Consider the following 18,927-nt stretch of genomic DNA (forward strand, 5'->3'; position numbering starts at 1 on the left):
ACATGGCTCCCAAGGGATGAGCAGATACGCGAGGCTTTGGTTTCCCAGAGAAGGTCTGTGATACAGCTCTGAAAAGGGGCGGCTTATCAGATCTTTGGATAACAATGGCCCCAGGCCTCAGCATCAGGGGCTTTCTATTCTAACTCGGTGCATGGTAGCTGGAGCTGTATATCTGTTACCATGAGTGGAGAAGGCAAGCTGAATGCTATACTGCGAAGGTTGAAAAAGCATCCTCCGATGCAGCCTCATACGTCCTTAACCCAGCCTCTCCGAGCGTCAAACGCGCTCCCACCTGCTGCGCTGTAGAAACCACTAATGTAAAGTCCTTCATGAGCTGAACTTTGAATCCGCTGCGATAGCTGTGGCTTGATGGCGCATTCGGAACAACACCAGGACAAGGGTTAAATCCATCACAGATGGGATTCTGCGCTGTACTAGCTGCAAACACAGTCGAGAGAACACGGGGATCCAGGAAGGCTTGGATGCCGATGCTCAACGCTTCAGAACTCGCGATTGCAATTAGGCCCGAAAGATAGTTGTTGCAGAGCTTTCCGCAGGCGATGACTTGCTTTCCCATTAAGTGCAGGAGGGGAGACAAACTCTCTATGTTAGGATCTGTCTTTGCGCTCCGCTCCCTAGGAAGAAAGCGATGATGCCTTTCTCCGCACCAAGGACACCACCACTCACTGGGCATCATAGGAGGATGTGCTGGGATGGTGCATGGCTATGTACTCTTTCACTGCGAGGCTCGTGGCTGTGTCGATTGTTGAACAGTCGACCATGAGTCGGTCTTCGAGAGAACCTGCGGAGCACACACCCCTTTCTTCATCTAGGTATACAGATCGGGTATGTGTGCCCTCAGGTACCATTGAAAACATGATTGATGATGTGTAAGTAGTTTGATATCGGTATCATAGTAGATCTCAAAACGACTTACTGGGTGCTCCGCGACATCCATCGGTGAGGATCCGGCTACCACTTTGCCGGTATATTTGGACACTATATCATTCATAGCCTCTTCCACAACATCATAGACATATGGCCGTGTACTTTTGGGGAGCTTGAAGGCCAGCTGCTTGGCCATCGGCTTTCCCATAGCGCCCAGGCCGATGAACCCGATATTATCAGTGCCCACGTTCATGTTTTTGTGGCGGTTTATCACTCCGGTTAATATGAAGCCTTTGCCAAAATGTAGGTAGAGTCATCCTCTCGAACATATCTAGCTGTGCCTTGCGGCCTTGGTTGTCCCTACGGGTTCAGGTTATTGGCTCCAATATCTTTGGGGAACATGCTCGGGTTCCTCAATGGCCTTCCTCAACGTACGTACACTATCTTCTCTGGGAGACAAAATTTTCTTTCTGAGCATACACTTGATAGTACACCCTTTGCTGATTCCAGAAGATTGAAGAAACCTCCCACCATTGATCTCGGGGATTGGGGTAAATCTATAAGGGACACCCTAACAACATCGGATACCCGGGAAAACTACTTCAAGAATAAAATCCCAACTCTACCGAACTACCTACACTACTCGAAAGGAGTGAATCAATACAGAGAAAATGAGAGAGAAAGTGAGAGAAAGGAAAATGCCCGGCAACACCCTAACTCGGATCATCTCATCATCTCCCCTTACCACTCCGGCCTCCGCGACCACCGCATAGGCAACGGCCCCCGCAGCATCCAATCCCTTGGCCTCCTCCCACCCTCAAAGAACAGGGCCTACAAATCCGCGTCCATGAAATCCCTCCCGTAGACAACTTCGAAGGCGAAATCGGCCGGAGCTTCGAGATCGTTCTCGCCGAATCTCATCCGCCGTAACGGAAGCCATGGACAACAACACATTCCTGCTCATCTTGGCGGGGAATTGCATGTCCAGCGCAGCCATGGCCTGCGGACGGAAGGCTCAAGCTCTATCGTTCATATATTTCGACGCCCACGATGACCTGGACTTGCCCGATGTGAACGAGAACGAGTACTTCGATGCAATGGGCCTGTCAATGCTCCGTGGTGTATCGTGAAAGACATTAATGGGAACCGTGCCGAATTTTACACCGTTTAGCTACGATGGTCGATTTATTTACTGCGGGCTACGAGATCAGTTAGGTGTGCAGCGACAGCCGGTGATTGATGCCGGTATGTAGGCTGTTTGGGGGGCAAACAGAGAGGAAGGTGGACTTTGCGGCTTCCTTGAAGACGCACTTGGAGAAGAGGTCGTATTTTGGCCTGCTCTTGTGCATCTGGATTTGGATGTGTTGGATGAGACTTATGGGAAAGTGAATGTTTATCTGTCGCCTGGGAGATTGATGGAGGAGGACATATTGGCTTGTATGGATTTAGTGCCCCGGTTTTCTGAGCCTAGGTCGTTGATAGTGTGTTCGTTTGATCCGGATGCTTGGGTTGGGATATATGTATGTGTATAGTATGAAAGTAATGAGTATGAGAATAGCTTGGAGACGGAACTAACCGCAAATGGTAACTGGACAACCACTTTACGGCGATTGGGCGGTGAAGCGCGTTTGATGTCGCGACACGCGTAGTCTCCGCGTTGCCCGCTTGAAACCCTTTCCTCAATTCATCTACCCGAAATTCAACTGAATACACCGAGAATAACGATTAATGGGCGCCAATCATTAGGGTTCTATAATTCTGGCGCCATGGCTTCTGCCCGAGCTAAGTTGGCAGAATTGCGCGCTTTGCGTGCTGCAGGAAAGAAACGTCTGTCGACCTATGAGGTTGAAGAACAGGGAGACATCTACGAGGAGGTTGACGACGAAGGCTATAAGAAGATTATTCGGAATCGCCTGGACGAGGATGACTTCGTTGTTGATGATAATGGCGAGGGGTATGCCGATGACGGCCGAGAGGTTTGGAATGAACGTACGGTAGATTTCTATGACAGCGAAAGCGACGACGGCGAATTGCCTGCGAATAGCAAGGCTGCGAAGAGGAAGCGCGAGGAAGAGAAGCAGAGAAAGGAGAAGATAAATAATGGAATTTCAAAGTATTTTAACAAGGGAGCTACTACCTCGGCCCCGAAGCCTAAAGTAAGTGCGACCTCACAGCATACCGAAACTAATCTCGAGGGTCCGTGTCTGATTGTTCGTTTAGCCAGTCGCCTCTGCCGAGGATGACGCATTCATGGCCGATCTTCTCGGAGAAGTTGATACCAATGTCGTCTCAAATCATGTTCCAACGCAGAATGTGATTAAATCCGAAGCTCGACGCAAAGTTCGAATCCTTTCCCCTCCTTTATCCCATAGACCGCGTCTAGAGAAGAAAGAGAAGAGGGATGAGAATAGTGATCCGATGTCGCCAGTTGGCCAGAACCCGGACTTGGATCTGGATAACGACGACGGACCTCTTCCAACGGCAGACGACGATGACGTTCCAATGAGCGATCCCATGCCATCATCCCCCGTGACCAAAGCAGTAGCGCGGAAATCGGCCATTCCGGTGAAGACAGAGGAGTTTGACGACGATGAAGACAACGACTTGATGGAAATCGCAGAGGCTACCGGCCAGCATGAGGCCAAGGCCTCAAGTGTCAACATGACTGGAAGCCGGCCACCACCGAAAATCAAGAAAGAACTGTATTCTACTCCCGCGAACTCATCTCCAGTGAAGGCTGTGGCAGACATTGTAGATGCTTCGTGGAATGATGTGAGGAACAAGTTAAATGTTCTTAGTAGCCCAGCGTCAGAAACGCGGATGTTCGGAAAACTACGTGCGCAGGATGTCGTGGAGGAAGATGGAAGCTTGCGCATGTTCTGGATAGACTTCACGGAAGTCAATGGCAGTCTTTGCTTATTCGGAAAAGTGAAAAATAAGCAGACTGGCAACTACGCTAGTGCATTCGTTAAGATCGACAACATTCTGCGAAAGCTCTATTTCCTTCCCCGGGAACATAGACATAAACATGGCCGGGAGACGGACGAAGAAGTGGACATGGAAGACGTCTATAAGGAAGTTGACGGCATGATGTCAAAACTCAAAGTTGGGATGCATAAGATCAAAGAATGCACTCGACAGTACGCATTTGAGATGCCCGGCATTCCCAAGGAGGCCGATTACTTGAAGTTGCTATACCCGTATGATAAGCCTGCGTTGCCCATGGATGTGAAGGGAGAGACCTTCTCTAACGTCTTCGGTACCAACACTTCCTTATTCGAGCAGTTCGTTCTCTGGAAGAACATCATGGGACCCTGTTGGCTCAAGTTTGAGGAAGCAGACTTCTCTGCTGTTAACAATGCATCTTGGTGCAAATTTGAATGCCAGGTCTCTAAACCGGCGCTTATTTCCCCAGTGCCCGATTCTGAGAACCTAGAGCCACCCCCGTTCACTTTGATGAGTCTAGCCTTCAAGACCCAACTGAACGTGAAAGAAAACAAACAGGAAATCTTAGTGGCGAGCGCTCGAGTGTACGAGAATATTTCCCTCACGGACACGACCCCTCCAGAGAGACTTCCCTGCAAGACGTTCACGGTGATGCGGCCTGTCGGCTCTTCATACCCCGTAGGTTTTGAAGCAGAGACCAAGAAGCAACGAGGCACTTATATCTTGGAGAGGAGCGAGCAATTCTTACTCAGTAAATTCCTGGCACTGTTCGAGAAGATGGACCCTGATGTTCTGATGGGACACCAGCTCCAAGAAGTCGACCTTAGTATCTTGCTCAACAGATTGAAGGAAAAGAAGACCCCCGGATGGCATCGACTGGGTCGATTGAAGCGTGGAGACTGGCCCAAGAATTTTAACAGGGGCGGTGGATTCTTCGCCGAGAGACATCTCATTGCAGGAAGACTAATGTGTGACGTGGCCAACGACATGGGCAAGGTGAGTTCGTCATCTTTTGAACAGTGGTAGTACGTTGTGCTAACAAAGAATAGTCCCTCATGATGAAATGCCAATCATGGAGTCTGACGGAAATGTGCAATCTCTATCTTGGACCCGGCAATACACGACAGGAACTGGACAGCGAAGCTGCACTGAAGACTTGGGCTACCACCAAAGATGGCCTGATGAATTATGTGAACCATTGCGATACTGACACTTACTTCATTGCCGCACTGGTCCTGCGACTTCAAATGCTGTCCTTGACCAAAGTCCTCACCAATATTGCCGGTAATTCCTGGGCACGAACCCTCAGTGGTACCCGAGCGGAGCGTAACGAGTATATCCTACTCCATGAGTTTCATCGGAACAAGTATATATGCCCGGATAAGTATTCTTCCAAGTTACAAAAAGCGGAAGAGAAGCTCCAGGACGGCGATGAGGATGATACCACAGATAAGAAGAAAAAAGACAAGTACAAGGGTGGTCTTGTTTTCGAACCCGAAAAAGGTCTCTACGATCGATTCATCCTCGTAATGGACTTCAACAGTTTGTACCCGAGTATCATCCAGGAATACAATATTTGCTTTACCACTGTGGAGCGGACTGCAACTGTAAGCATTACCTCCAGATGATGCCTCTTACGCACGCTGACATGAATTGCAGTCTGAAAATGAGAATGACGAGAAAGTGCCTGAGGTTCCTTCCGCTGATCAGGAACAGGGAATTCTCCCACGGATTATTTCCACTCTCGTTGGTCGTCGACGAGAGGTGAAAAAGCTAATGAAAGACAAACGCGCAACACCTGAACAGCTTGCGCTGTGGGATACGAAACAATTGGCTTTCAAACTGACCGCTAACTCTATGTACGGATGCTTGGGTTACACGCAAAGTCGCTTCTACGCTCGCCCCCTGGCCATGCTCACCACCTTCAAGGGTCGTGAAATTCTTAGGAGTACCAAGGAATTGGCAGAATCAAAGCAGCTGAGGGTCATCTATGGTGATACGGATTCTGTCATGATCAACACGAACATGGACACGCTTAGCGACGCGCTGAAGGTTGGAGAGGAGTTCAAGAAATCTGTGAATGAACGATACCGGCTTTTGGAAATTGATATCGATAATATCTTCCGTCGCCTGCTATTACATGCCAAAAAGAAATATGCCGCTGTGAACATGACAGAAGTGGATGGCAAGTATGTGGACAAGTTGGAGGTAAAGGGATTGGATATGAAGCGCCGTGAATATTGCGCCCTCTCAAAGGAAGTGTCCCAAAGACTCTTGAACGAAGTTCTCTCTGGGGAAGACCAAGAGATCGTCCTCAACCGGGTTCATGACTATCTGCGCGACTTGGCAGGCAAAATGCGGGAGTTCGCCATTCCTGTCCAGAAATATGTGATCTATACTGTAGGTCACTGCCACCGAATTTTAGTGAACAGTGCGCTAACTGTATCCCGCAGAAACTCTCGAAACGCCCTGAAGAATATCCTAATAAAGAGACGATGCCTCCCGTTCAAGTTGCCCTACGAGAGCTTGCCCGCGGCAAATCAGTTCGGCCCAACGATGTGATCTCATACATTGTGACGACTGGAGATTCCGAAACATCGTCTCTTCCGCCAGCAAAGCGCTCGTACACGCTTCCCGATGTGATGAAGTCTGAATCAGGGCTCAAGCCTGACATTGAGTTTTACCTTTTGAAGCAGATCTTCCCTCCTATTGAGCGTCTCTGTGCCCCGATTCCCGGAACTGATGCGGTTCGCTTGGCCGAATGTTTGGGTCTGGATGTTCGCAAGTATCAAATTAATAGTTCTAGCAGTGGCAACCAGCAGAACGCGGATATTTTCCCACTGGAGTCACAGATTCCGGATTCTGTCCGATTTGAAAACGCCGCACGACTTACGCTGACCTGTCGGTTCTGCAAAGAGAAGTCGGTCTTCGAAGGGCTTGCTGCATCATCCCACATGTGCAACTCTAACGGCCTCGTCTGTGCGAATAAAGCCTGTCAGAAACAGTTCTCTGTTTTGACGATCATCGCCCAGCTGGAGAGCCAGATTCGGGCCCAGACCTCCAAGTATTACGAGGGCTGGCTTGTCTGCGACGATTCTGCCTGCGGCAACCGAACGCGGCAGATCAGTGTATACGGGCATAGGTGCCTGGGACCCCGAGGCCACGCTGAAGGCTGCCTTGGTCGGATGACATATGAGTACTCGGAGAAGCAACTCTACAACCAATTGTTGTACTTTGCCGGGCTCTGGGATGTGGATAAGGCGCGGGCCGCCGCTGAGAAAGACACTAGTGGAGAAAAGAAAGACAGTGTTGCTGCTCTGGTTGAGTTTAATCGCGCACGGTTCGAGACTATTAAAGGCGTGGTGGACGCATACTTGAAGAAGTGCGGACGACAATGGGTTGAAATGGATAGTCTGTTCCGGTTTATGTTACCATAGGAGTTTCAGGCGAGGGACATTAATTTGGATAGCATCTGTATATAGTCTTACCACTGGGTTTTATGTTTGGGATGAAGGAATGAAGATTACCTAGAAGCATATCGATTGAATCAATACATACGAGAAGTAAAATGAATACTTAGGTTTATTAATATATATTTATTTATATCAAATAAAATAATGCCCCACACTCCCCGCCAAAAAACATCACATTTGCCGCACTTCCGCAGCTGTTGAACCAGTTTAATTACTACACATTCTCCCTTGTTAATTCCCCCATCGGTGGGTTATCCAATTTAATCCATTAGGAAATCATTCAAAGTTTAGTTTCCTCATCATGTCGGTGAAGCGGGTCCTGGTAATCGCAGGCTCCGACAGCTCAGGTGGCGCGTACGTTACTCATTCTCGCCAGCCCACACAGCAGTCAAACTAAACTATCCAATGCATATCTAGTGGTCTAGAGGCTGATCAGCGGGTTCTGGCCGCCCATGGCTGTTATGCTCTCACTGCGACCACCGGTCTGACTGCCCAGAACACCTTGGGCGTACAGGACATCTTCGTTGTTCCCGCGGAGTTTGTCAAGAAACAAATCAATGCGGGTCTAGAAGACATCGGCGCAGATGCCGTGAAACTTGGTATTGAATACCTTATCCTCTGCAGTTTTATGTATGTCTGACGGACCCAAGGAATGCTGTCGTCTGCAGAGACAATTGATATTATCGCCGAAACGTTGGTGACCCACCAGGTCCCGTCGGTGGTGTTGGATCCTGTAACTCTTACTTCAACTTTCTCGAATAGACTAAGCTACTAACCTTCTTCACAGGTGATGATCTCTACTAGCGGCTCTAAATTACTACCTGAAGCAGCTGTAGAAAAATTACGGACGAAACTTTTGCCCCTGACGACTGTTCTCACACCTAATATTCCTGAAGCAAAGCTGCTACTGAAGGACGCCGGCGTGGATGTACCCGAGCCAGAAGGCCTTCCGGACGTGATCCAGCTAGTTAAACAAGTCAAGAACCTAGGGCCTCGGGCTGTTCTTCTCAAGGGTGGCCATTTACCCCTCAGGAAAGACCATAAAAAGGCACGGAATCAAGACGAAGCCACAACGGTTATAGATGTGCTTTGCGATGGTGACAATATTGCTCTCTTTGAGACAGATTTCCTTCAGTCTAAGAATACCCACGGTACCGGATGCTCTCTTGCTTCTTCCATCGCGGCCAATCTGGCTCTAGGAAAAGATTTGAAGCGAGCAGTGCATAGTGCTGTCCGGTTTGTTGAGGCGGGAATCAAAACTAGCTTTGATATAGGAAAGGGAAGCGGCCCGATAAATCACTTTCACTCGGTGTATACGCTGCCTTTTGCCCCGTACGTTACTGTCTATTTATTTCTCGGCAAGCAACAAGTGGTGCGAGTACTAACGAATACATGAAGTGGTCGTTTCTTAGAGTACGCCCTGGACCGCCCTGATATCTGCCCCGTTTGGAAACAGTTCACGGAACATGAATTTGTTTTGGGGCTGGGTAGCGGTACGCTTCCCGTGGAGCGATTCAAGGAGTACCTGGTCCAAGATTACCTCTACCTAGTAGGGCTCGTCTTCTCGTGATTCACTCCGTGAAGTATGACTGATAGTGTCGCCTTCAGGTCCAGTTCGCTCGAAGCAATGCGCTCGCAGCCTACAAGGCAAAAAGCATGGAGTCTATTGCCGCAGTAAGTGAACCGGTTACTGTTCCCATCCTTGTATAAAACCAAACGGTATCCATAAAGGCTGACCTGACTTGTACCCACTCAGTCGTCACAGATTGTTCTACATATCCAGCGTGAAACGGCATTACATCTGGATTACTGTGCCTCCTTCGGACTATCCAAGGAAGAGATGGAAAGAACACCTGAAACTATCGGTATGTGATCCCTTGTTCGCCACTTGTCACTCGCCGTGTCGGATCGCTGACGCGCCCCCATTTGGAATTACAGCCTGTACAGCGTACAGTAGATATATTCTTGATGTTGGTCAGTCCGAGGACTGGCTGGCCTTACAGATGGCCCTAGCGCCTTGTTTGATCGGATACGGAGCCATTGCCCAGAGATTGTATACAGAGAAAAACACTCTCCGGGAGGGCAACCGATACTGGAAATGGATTGAAAATTATGTTGCGGAAGACTACTCGGAGGCCGTCCGACTCGGTTCTGGTAAGTGACTGACTTCGGCTCTGTTATCGATAAGGACGATGACTGATTGTGAGTACAGAATTGTTGGAAACCCACATGCGTGAGGTTTCCCCGAGCCGAATGGAAGAACTAATTCAGATCTTCATTCGGGCGACGGAGTTGGAGATCCGGTTCTGGGATATGGGACTGGGAGAATCTCAGTAGGAGACATGTGTACAGTAGACTAATAGTATTCACACCAATAACACCAAGTACTAGTGCACTAAAGGAAAAGACGTTTTGGATTAAGTTTGGTTTTAGTTAGTCAGGAAGGCGAAAAAGTCACTAGATCCGATCTGGACTCGTCACGGGGACGGGCGGTGAATGGACCGTAGGAAGGAAAATTTCCGATTTTGCCATCGAATTCCCTTGGTCATGCTTTGGCACTAAACCAATGGGGAAAGCGGCGCCTTCGCCTCTTTTTTCGCCTTCGACTTTTTCTTTCCCTTCCCGCCCCCGTCGCGACTTATTTTTTTTTCCACTTCTTCTCTTTATCTATCACCCCCTTCCTCATCTCTCTTTTCCCTCTCTCTTTGGACTTTCTTTCAGTCCTTTGTCGTCTTTTTCTTCTACTACAGAAGAAACGTTCTCACATCCGCTTCTTCTTTCTATCCTCATTCTTTTGAGTCCTTTATTTTCTTCCGTTTCGTGATCTTACACCGGAAAAAAAAGGCTTTACCATGTCTTACAACGGCGGTTATCAGCGCGATCAGCGCGACTCTTACCGGTGAGTGATCTTCATCCTAGAAGATGAACGATGTTGGAGTCCTGTCAACTAGTCGGTCCTACGACGGTGTTTTTGAGGTTACCATCCTTGTATCCCAGTCGCAGGGTAGCGATGGAGTACACAACTCTTGCTTAGGATGACGCCTCCAAAATATACCCACCTATAATGGGAAATGTTTACTAACATTGGGTTTTATGATCTAGCTCCAGAAACGGCGGTGGTGGCGGATACTCAAATGGCTACTCTGGCTCGAACGGCTACGGAGGTGGTAGCTACGGCGGTGGCTACGGTGGCGGCTATGGCGGAAGAGGTGGTGCTGGTGGACCTGGTGGTGGTGACCGCATGTCCAACTTGGGCTCTGGCTTAAAGAAGCAAGAGTGGGGTATGTTATCTCGCTAAATCCGAGTTTCCCTAGATGCATGGTGCTAACTTCGTTGTAGATTTGGATGCACTGCCCAAGTTCGAAAAGTCTTTCTACAAGGAACACCCTGATGTCGCCGAGCGCTCTCAGCGCGATGTTGATGATTTCCGTAAGAAGCACGAGATGGCCGTTCAAGGGAAGAACGTCCCCCGTCCCGTTGAGACCTTCGACGAGGCTGGTTTCCCCCAATATGTGTTGAGCGAGGTCAAGGCTCAGGGGTTTGAGCGCCCCACTGCCATTCAGTCTCAGGGATGGCCCATGGCGCTCTCCGGTCGCGACGTCGTTGGTATCGCCGAGACCGGTTCCGGAAAGACTCTGACCTACTGTCTTCCGGCCATCGTTCACATCAACGCTCAGCCTCTTCTGGCTCCCGGCGATGGTCCCATCGTCCTCGTCCTCGCTCCTACCCGTGAATTGGCTGTTCAGATCCAGGCCGAAATCACAAAGTTTGGAAAGTCTTCTCGCATTCGCAACACTTGTGTCTACGGTGGTGTCCCCAAGGGACCCCAGATCCGTGACTTGAGCCGTGGTGTCGAGGTTTGCATTGCCACTCCCGGTCGTCTCATCGACATGCTCGAGGCCGGCCGGACCAACCTCCGCCGTGTCACCTACCTGGTTCTCGACGAGGCCGATCGCATGCTCGACATGGGTTTCGAACCACAGATCCGCAAGATTATCTCCCAGATTCGCCCCGACCGTCAGACTTGCATGTGGTCCGCCACTTGGCCCAAGGAAGTGCGTCAGCTTGCATCTGATTTCCTCAACGACTACATCCAAGTCAACATCGGTTCGATGGACTTGTCTGCTAACCACCGTATTACTCAAATTGTCGAGGTTGTGTCGGACTTCGAGAAGCGCGATAAGATGATCAAGCATCTGGAGAAGATCATGGAGAACCGCGCCAACAAATGTCTTATTTTCACCGGTACGAAGCGTATCGCGGACGAAATCACTCGCTTCCTCCGCCAGGATGGATGGCCCGCACTTTGTAAGTTTGCCCTTTAACAAACCCCCAGCTGGGACCGTTAGCTAACCTAGCTCGCAGCCATTCACGGCGACAAGCAACAACAAGAGAGAGATTGGGTCTTGAACGAGTTCAAGGCAGGCAAGAGCCCAATCATGGTGGCCACTGATGTGGCTTCCCGTGGTATCGGTATGATGAAATTGCGATTTATCCCCTTCCCCTCTCCTTTCCCGCTTCCTTCTAAAGCACCCTCACCCGTCTTGAGGTTGTGTGACCATGGCAGGTGCTTAACTCTCTTCCAACATATGTTGGCGTATATGCCTCGTCCAGGCTTTTGTCGGGTCTCCTGAAATGGTTCTCATGCCAGGAGGACCTTGGACTCACAGTGCAGTGTAGCAGACGTATTATTTCTTCTGTTCTGATTCCCCATCTCTTCTCGGTAGAGAGACGGGGTTTCTTTTTTCTCCTGTTTCGACTTGTTGAAACTGCATTCCAAGGTTACTCCAGGACCGCGATTATTGCCATTCCCGGGACTTGTAAACCCGCAACGGATCTTGACTTGAAAAGTCCGAGAGAGTGATGCATCAAGTCTCACACGACTGATAAAGGGCTCCTAAGCCACGTTGCTATTTTGACTAATGCTCTGTTTGCTAACATAAGTTTGTGTTTGAAGATGTTCGTGACATTACTCATGTGCTGAACTATGACTATCCCAACAACTCGGAAGACTATGTTCACCGTATCGGTCGAACTGGTCGTGCCGGTGCCAAGGGAACCGCCATCACTTTCTTCACAACTGACAGTAAGTCCTTTCCCCCGGAATCACCATCCTCATTGGGACAGGATGGCTAACATATCTTCTCCTTAGACTCTAAGCAGGCTCGTGACTTGGTCACTATCCTTACTGAGGCTAAGCAGCAGATTGACCCCCGTCTCGCCGAGATGGTCCGCTACAGCGGTGGCGGCGGCGGCGGCCGTGGTGGTTATGGCCGCTGGGGTGGTCGCGGTGGTGGCCGCGGCCGTGGCGGCAGCTACACTGCTTCGAATGCGGCGCCTCTTGGAGGCAGCCGCCGTTGGTAAAAAATCTGCTCTCAGTCATTGAGCTTGTATTCCCTTGTCGCATCGGTAGACCTTGCTTTTCGCGTGCGATTCTTCAGATTCCATTGTAACTCTTTACGGGTGGCGTTTCGTCGAAGTCACGATAGACTATTATGCGGTTTCTCTTTCTTTCTTTTTTTTTTTTGCGTCTTTCATCTTTTCAGTTTACAGGTTCATAGGTTCCTCTAAACTCTCATGGATATGAGTTAATTCCGATCGCTTACCCTTTGCGTATCTTGAAAAGTTATGTGTATCTTCTAGCGCGTCGTGAGAAGGGCTGGGTTTTAGATCTTTAGTAACTTCATGCAATATGTATCTATTTGCTTATGACTCGTCAATATACACGCTTGACTAGCGTTGCTTACTTGTTTCTCTCGCTTGTAGTTCATGATACCATTGCCCCTCCCCCCTCCCTATTTTGATGACATATAGATCAACACTCCATATATCCCTTCCTACTCACCTCTTTTACTACAGCACTATTTTTACAGGGACTAAGTACGTCTTAAATTTAGATATAGAACATGTAACCTATATTCTTAATAACTCCAAGACTTGTCATTATAGTACTTCCTACATATTTCTAAAGGTCAAGGCTGGGACCCTTGGTACCGCCAAAGCACTCCTTCGATAATATCAATCCGCACCAGCCCCGTCGCGCTCTTCAACACCGAAAGAGCCTGTCCCCGACTCAAAACCTCATCAAACACCAGTTTACGTTCAAAGTTTGAATCCGGTTGCTCGCCACTCAAGAACCGTTTCTTCAGCGTTTGGACAAACGGCATTGCCTTCGTGGCTTCGCTCAATGCCAGCACCTGGCGAGTCAGCGAATCATTATCTATCAACTGGTTATCCCCATCAAAGCACTCGTGTAGTATATCGATAGAGTCATCCTGCCATGCGGGGAACGTCGATGCAGTGTGAATGTTCAGCGCACTCGGCTTTTTGGGATCGAAGTCGAGTGACTTGCGTTTTGCTTTCTTTTCATACGCGGCAAGCGCCGACGTAATCCGGGAGGTAGTGCTTCGTATATACTCGCCTTGCACAGTGAGCGCAGGATCATTAGCCCGAGGAACCGGGAACGTGGCGTTATGAATCGTTCCTCGTCTCCCGAGTACTTCGCTACTCCGACCAGGAGGGGCAATGACGGCCAGAAGAAGGGCCTGCCATTCGAGATACTGCAGCACCAGCCTGTGGCGCATGGTTAGACCCACTTCTATGCACGATTCGCGGTAGAAATCGCGTGTGGAGGTGAAGTCGTACAGCGCCGCCTTCAGAGCGAGTTTGTAGTTTGTTTGTATCGGCATAGTGGCGACAACATTCGGCCGCGAGAACGTTCATGTAGTTGGCGAAGGTCTTGTCGAAAAGGGTGAGTCCTGCTGAGGGGGATGGGTTTGGTTTGGGGTTTGCTTTTACTTGCTCTTCGCACCATTCCCGAAGAGCGTGCAGTCGGAGGATGGTTGCGTCTGCTACTTGTTCGTTGAAGTTGGTGTTGTTTACGCCGTCGCCTGCGTCTGCGAGGGTGATTTGGGTTGCATCTTCGCCGTATTTCCGGGTTGCTTCGTCGGTCCAGAGTCATGAAGTTGCCGGTGGATTTGGACATTTTTGGTCGTTGAGGAGCAGGTGGCCGTTTTCCCGGATTGCCTTCGGCCAATATTCTAGTAGGAAGATGGCGAGGTAGATGTAGATGAAGAATGTGAGATGATTGGGGATTTTCAGTGTTCCTGGCGCCTGGCCGTAGATATCTGTTAGCTTGTGGGCCACGGTGTAATATGCCATATATTGTGTGCTATCACTCAAGCTCTCAACTAGGAACTGGGAGTCCCAAGGCACTTTGTAGCCGAGGCCGTATGTCCTCGTGCAGGCCCATTGATCAAGCCAATTGAGCACTCCTCTAAGACCGTTGCGAGTCTCCTGCACATATATATTGAAAGCCTCCGAGTTCTCCACGAATTCAAGGGTAGTGTTCTTCCAGAAAGTTTCACCGTAGTCAAGATACCATTGATCCATGAGCGCAACACCGCATTCATCCCCAGATCGGCTGATCTCACGTTTGTCCGGCTCAGTGTATTGGAATGCTTCGCCAGAGTCCAGGAGCTGCTGTTGTACTTTGGCCTGTATGACCTGGACTATTTCACCTTTGAAGGCGCCGTAGTTCTTGATTCCTTGATGGAAGCCTTCCTTTTACAAAGATATTTAGCCCCTTGCAGCTGCCTGGCATCCTTCAGAGACGACGGATATCATTGGCAACTTTGCCCATTCCTTCTTGATCTTCTAGTAATCGGCTTTCTTTGCGAGGTCTGTCAGAGTGATAAAGTCCACAAGGCTGTCCGAGGGAATTGCAGCCACAATACCAGTCCCCTTTGTCACCAAGACCGTCTCCATGGGATGGATATAGACGCCTTCTCGACAGTGACTGAGAGGAGCATGAACGAGACTGCCTACCCAATCGGACCCCAGGATCTCCGCCACTTTCGTGACGGTACGTCCGCAGATAGTATGCCCTGATGGGTGCAGAGGTCCGTTCATATAGTGGTATGCCATTGTTCCGAAGAATTCAGGGAACTGCTGACGTAGTTTGCTGGGGGTGAGGGTTTGGGGGGGCATATTGAGTGATGGAGGGAGCGTTGGATTGGAATGTGTGTTCTTCCCATATTTTTTGGTATCTATTTTCATTTGGGTGTGGGGGTTCGAATTGGATTGCATTGGTTAGTCGGTATAATGGTACTTGGGTAGAAATATATGGGATTGATGGTGTTGATCTATGGAAGTTATGTGTTTTAGTTGGATAGGAATGACTCAGCCCTTTTCAGTCTATTGGTTTTTGGTGAGGGATCGCCATCTCCAAGGATTACGGGCTTTATCACTGAATAGACTACATGTTTGGAGTGACAAGTCTCAACCTCGTCTTTCTCACGGCACAGTAAGTATTGTTGCTATGGACTAAGTCTGCTCCTATCTAATCTGATATTTAGGCATATATTTGGCTAAAATGTGCCAAGTCCTTCTCAAAAGCTACACAGACGTTTGCTGGATATGGTGAAGAAGTGAGGTTCGGTTTACATTGGAATGATTGTGTAGCTCCATATCCCTCGACAACATCGACAACATCATTCTCTTCCCTCCCAAATAACCATGTACTAACTCTTGTCTCCCAAAATATGCCCCTCTCTCCCCGGCTCAGCTCGGTTCAACCTAACGCCTCCACTAACTGCCGAAATCCTTATATCCGCCCTGAGAACAGTAAACCTATGGGACCATATATCAGGGACGAGGGCGGTCTCGACATCAACGAAAGTACGGGCCAACAGCAGCTATTCGATTTTGCGAGGGCGCTGGTACAGAAGGATCAGGTTGAGAGGTGGTTTGAAGTCAATGCTTATGGGGGGATTTTGGTGTTTGATGAGACGGGTAGGGGTGTTGGCGTGGAGGTTCTTTTGCTTAAGGTAAGATTTTTGGGGGGGCGGAATTAGGGGCTGTGGGTGGATGAGAATCGTAAGGTTAGGGGGATTGGATTAGAACTCTGGAGGTAGGGTAGGATATTACCGGTATGGTTGCTTCGGTGTTGACGGTGGTGAAGATCTGTGCATTGTGAGTTAGGGTTTGGTTTATGTATGAATACAGGTTGTCCTTGTAGAGATAGATTGCTAAAGATGACAAAGGTTATACATGTTTAGCTTGATAGCTTCCGCTTTACGGAGTACTCCGTACAGATATCTAGTTATCAGGTTCTCTCGTTACTCCAGCGTTACTTGGAAACTCAGGGACTCTGGAGACAGTGAACGGAAATCCGGAAACATTCCCAGCCTCCCGAATTATGACCAGAGTACTTATTACCTAGTCTAGTGGACAAGCAGATTGGTGTTCTTGGCCCAGACCAGGGATGCTAAATTGCAATAGTGCTATGGGGCATAGCTAGATCCCCATATAAATGTGGAGTCAGTACCCCAACGGTGACCATTTTGGATCAAGTGCCATTTGCCTCATTATTCTAGAATCGTACGATTACGTACTTTGGAGTTTGGATAGGCTTGACGTAACAGAAAAAGGTGTCAGCTTCCCTATTCCCCACAAAATCTATTCGTACGTCATTTCATCCTCGGTATCCATTTCGGTTTCCTCTTCTGGAACGGATCGTCAGTCGTCATGAGTGGATCAAGTCTGAAGAAACGAGTGAGGTACCCACCTTGTGCTAGGGCAAAGTCGAAGGATCCATCGAGCTTCGATTTCAGAACCTCGCGAATCAGCTTTTCGTTTTCCTCGTTAATATCGGTGTTATACGCTGAGCTCAAGATAGACAGGCTGAGCCCCCTGTTACCCGGCCCTGCTTGAGCGATGAGATTGAGTAGACCCTGAACTGTAAATTGGGCGAAGGCGTGGATAACGAGGCTCTTGAGTCGTGATAAGCAGAAAAAAGCTTCCAATGCGTCGTCGCATAACCAGTCACCGCCGACCCATAACCTTTCGAGATGGGGAAGGAATGGTGTGAGCGTCATGAGATGTTCGGCTGTGAAACCGTCGGAAACACCTTTGAGTTCAAGCTCGCGTAGGTTTTTCAGTGGAACGATGGCCTGGACGAGTAGTTCGTTGAACTCAGGAATTTCGCTTCCTTCGCCCTTGAGATAGAGACCCTGCAGCGTTGGCTGGTGCGAAAGAGCTTCATGAAAGGCATGGGCTGCATATATACCATAGTCTGTTAGAGAAAGACTAGACAAGTGAATATTCTCATCAGGAAGGACTTTGGATAGTAGAAGAGCGTCATCCATGAATCGGCGGAGCTCTAGATGCCTTAGAGCTTTACAGCTCCGTATCCATTCGGCGACTCGACCGAGAACTTCGTAGAACCGTTCATCAGGAGGCGTTCCAACTGAGTCTGTTAAGACCAATACCTTCAATGCCGGTGGTGAGTTAAGTGAGGGTAGCTCAGCTATTGCCCCAATTGTGAGGCTTGTAAGTTTGAGTTCTATCAGTGAGCCCAAGTGCGAACCCATGGCCCTGATCGACCGAGGTCCTAAGTGGGAGTAGCTCAATAATTCGAAATACTCCAGGGTATTAGGTCGTAGCTCATTTAGAAACTGTTCAGAATCTACCTCCGCGTTCTTGGACGGTTGGTCCTGCCTGGTAGTGGATGCTGGTAAGCAGTGTTAGTCTAGGGACATCATACAGTATCGTACCATGAGTATATCGTGATTTGTTTGAGATCTGGGCAGTAGATATGAATTTTGTCACCAGCATGATCCGTAAGAGAAGTACCAGACCAGATTGTTAATGTTTGCAGAAGAGGTAGTTGTTGAAGAAATTCAGCTAACAGGGAAGGTTGGACTAAACACCTAGTTAGATACCTTCGAACTTCGCCGGATTACTATCACACAACCTACCATTGCAAGACATCCCCCTTATTGACGTCGACCTCTTGACAATTGCTTTTGGATTATTAGCTCATTGCCCTCTAGAGCCTTATCATGTAATCTAGACATGAATGGCACAAGTTCAAAGCACAGGTTTGAACTGACCCGAGCCCATTTTCGCCAACGCGTGTTCGTGGTCAAACTTGGAAGAGGAACGAAGCCGCTTGTTTCCCTTAATCTCATAGCCTTGAGACAAAAAATCGTCGAGTTCCGGAGTATAGAACGCTCTATACCGGTCAGAGATACAAGAACTGTCCTTTAGCGACAGAGCTGACCTACTCCCTGTTCTTTTTAATGTACGCCTGGCCAAGAAGGTAACCTAGATCTTCCAGGTCCAAATAGCGTATATAACTAGAATAAGGCAAATATGTCTGATCCAGAGCCGACAGCGTTATGGAGCGCCACATAACAGCCCATTTGCGAATAATAGCATCTTGCTGGCTCCTCATATGGGCTAGGGTAGTAGCTGTTCTTCGAGGTTTGAATTGCTCATCCTCGGTTCCCCCACCTCTTACGGGCGAGGTATTATACAGCCTGATATTGGATATCAGTGAAGGGTTTCTAGCATCTAAAACGATAGCATCTCACTTATACAGAACTTGCAAGGCGTGCCCCGTGAAGCATCTGGATGTTATGGCGCATTGGTATAGGCTGTTGTAGTCGCGTTGGTCTCCAAGGATGTCTAAGACAATATAAAGTATATCACCGGCTAAGGCGAATGCCATCTTGACTTGGAAGAAGTCAGTGCGAGTCGACGCGTCTTCAATCCCAGGAGAAAGCGAGCAGTATTTACAATGACGTCGGGGAATGCAGGCTCGCTTATGTAAGCA

At 48.9% G+C, this 18,927-nt stretch overlaps 8 protein-coding genes across 8 annotated transcripts; 4 read left to right on the forward strand and 4 right to left on the reverse strand.

The window, feature by feature from the left end:
* Positions 1-121: 121 nt before the first annotated feature.
* BDW43DRAFT_293715 (6-phosphogluconate dehydrogenase) lies at positions 122-813 on the reverse strand. Its single transcript, XM_032043854.1, has one exon. It carries the CDS (start codon positions 695-697, stop codon positions 206-208), a length of 492 nt encoding a protein of 163 aa, XP_031894411.1. The 5' UTR covers positions 698-813; the 3' UTR covers positions 122-205.
* Positions 811-1,085, reverse strand: BDW43DRAFT_293716 (uncharacterized protein; the record flags this gene model as incomplete). Its single annotated transcript, XM_032043855.1, has 1 exon — positions 811-1,085. A coding segment is annotated over one exon (256 nt), but the record flags the coding sequence as incomplete, so codon positions are not given.
* Positions 1,086-1,426: 341 nt separating this feature from the next.
* BDW43DRAFT_293717 (uncharacterized protein) lies at positions 1,427-2,397 on the forward strand. The gene has a single exon (XM_032043856.1). The coding sequence runs from the start codon at positions 1,827-1,829 to the stop codon at positions 2,016-2,018; it is 192 nt and encodes a 63-aa protein (XP_031894413.1). The 5' UTR covers positions 1,427-1,826; the 3' UTR covers positions 2,019-2,397.
* A 113-nt stretch (positions 2,398-2,510) lies between these two features.
* On the forward strand, positions 2,511-7,367 carry BDW43DRAFT_293719 (DNA-directed DNA polymerase alpha catalytic subunit POL1). The gene is made up of 5 exons (XM_032043857.1): positions 2,511-3,044; positions 3,109-4,830; positions 4,884-5,441; positions 5,494-6,234; positions 6,288-7,367. Exons 1-5 carry the CDS (start codon positions 2,655-2,657, stop codon positions 7,269-7,271), a joined length of 4,395 nt encoding a protein of 1,464 aa, XP_031894414.1. The 5' UTR covers positions 2,511-2,654; the 3' UTR covers positions 7,272-7,367.
* Positions 7,368-9,896: 2,529 nt separating this feature from the next.
* On the forward strand, positions 9,897-12,593 carry BDW43DRAFT_293731 (DEAD-box ATP-dependent RNA helicase DBP2). The gene is made up of 4 exons (XM_032043858.1): positions 9,897-10,588; positions 10,647-11,615; positions 11,673-12,393; positions 12,460-12,593. Exons 1-3 carry the CDS (start codon positions 10,549-10,551, stop codon positions 11,939-11,941), a joined length of 1,278 nt encoding a protein of 425 aa, XP_031894415.1. The 5' UTR covers positions 9,897-10,548; the 3' UTR covers positions 11,942-12,393; positions 12,460-12,593.
* A 686-nt stretch (positions 12,594-13,279) lies between these two features.
* Positions 13,280-15,296, reverse strand: BDW43DRAFT_316695 (uncharacterized protein; the record flags this gene model as incomplete). The annotated part of the gene is made up of 4 exons (XM_032048368.1): positions 13,280-13,867; positions 13,953-14,248; positions 14,291-14,870; positions 15,135-15,296. 4 exons carry the CDS (start codon positions 15,294-15,296, stop codon positions 13,280-13,282), a joined length of 1,626 nt encoding a protein of 541 aa, XP_031894416.1.
* A 509-nt stretch (positions 15,297-15,805) lies between these two features.
* BDW43DRAFT_293747 (uncharacterized protein) lies at positions 15,806-16,347 on the forward strand. The gene has a single exon (XM_032043859.1). It carries the CDS (start codon positions 15,851-15,853, stop codon positions 16,160-16,162), a length of 312 nt encoding a protein of 103 aa, XP_031894417.1. The 5' UTR covers positions 15,806-15,850; the 3' UTR covers positions 16,163-16,347.
* A 328-nt stretch (positions 16,348-16,675) lies between these two features.
* Positions 16,676-18,854, reverse strand: BDW43DRAFT_293748 (uncharacterized protein). The gene is made up of 7 exons (XM_032043860.1): positions 18,686-18,854; positions 18,377-18,631; positions 18,203-18,324; positions 18,068-18,112; positions 17,864-18,011; positions 16,876-17,807; positions 16,676-16,813 (listed from the first exon to the last, which is right to left on the reverse strand). The coding sequence occupies exons 1-7, from the start codon at positions 18,820-18,822 to the stop codon at positions 16,767-16,769; spliced, it is 1,686 nt and encodes a 561-aa protein (XP_031894418.1). The 5' UTR covers positions 18,823-18,854; the 3' UTR covers positions 16,676-16,766.
* Between the last annotated feature and the right edge of the window lie 73 nt (positions 18,855-18,927).

This window comes from Aspergillus alliaceus (assembly GCF_009176365.1).
Source record: "Aspergillus alliaceus strain CBS 536.65 unplaced genomic scaffold BDW43scaffold_81, whole genome shotgun sequence".
Taxonomy (NCBI): Eukaryota; Fungi; Ascomycota; class Eurotiomycetes; order Eurotiales; family Aspergillaceae; genus Aspergillus; species Aspergillus alliaceus.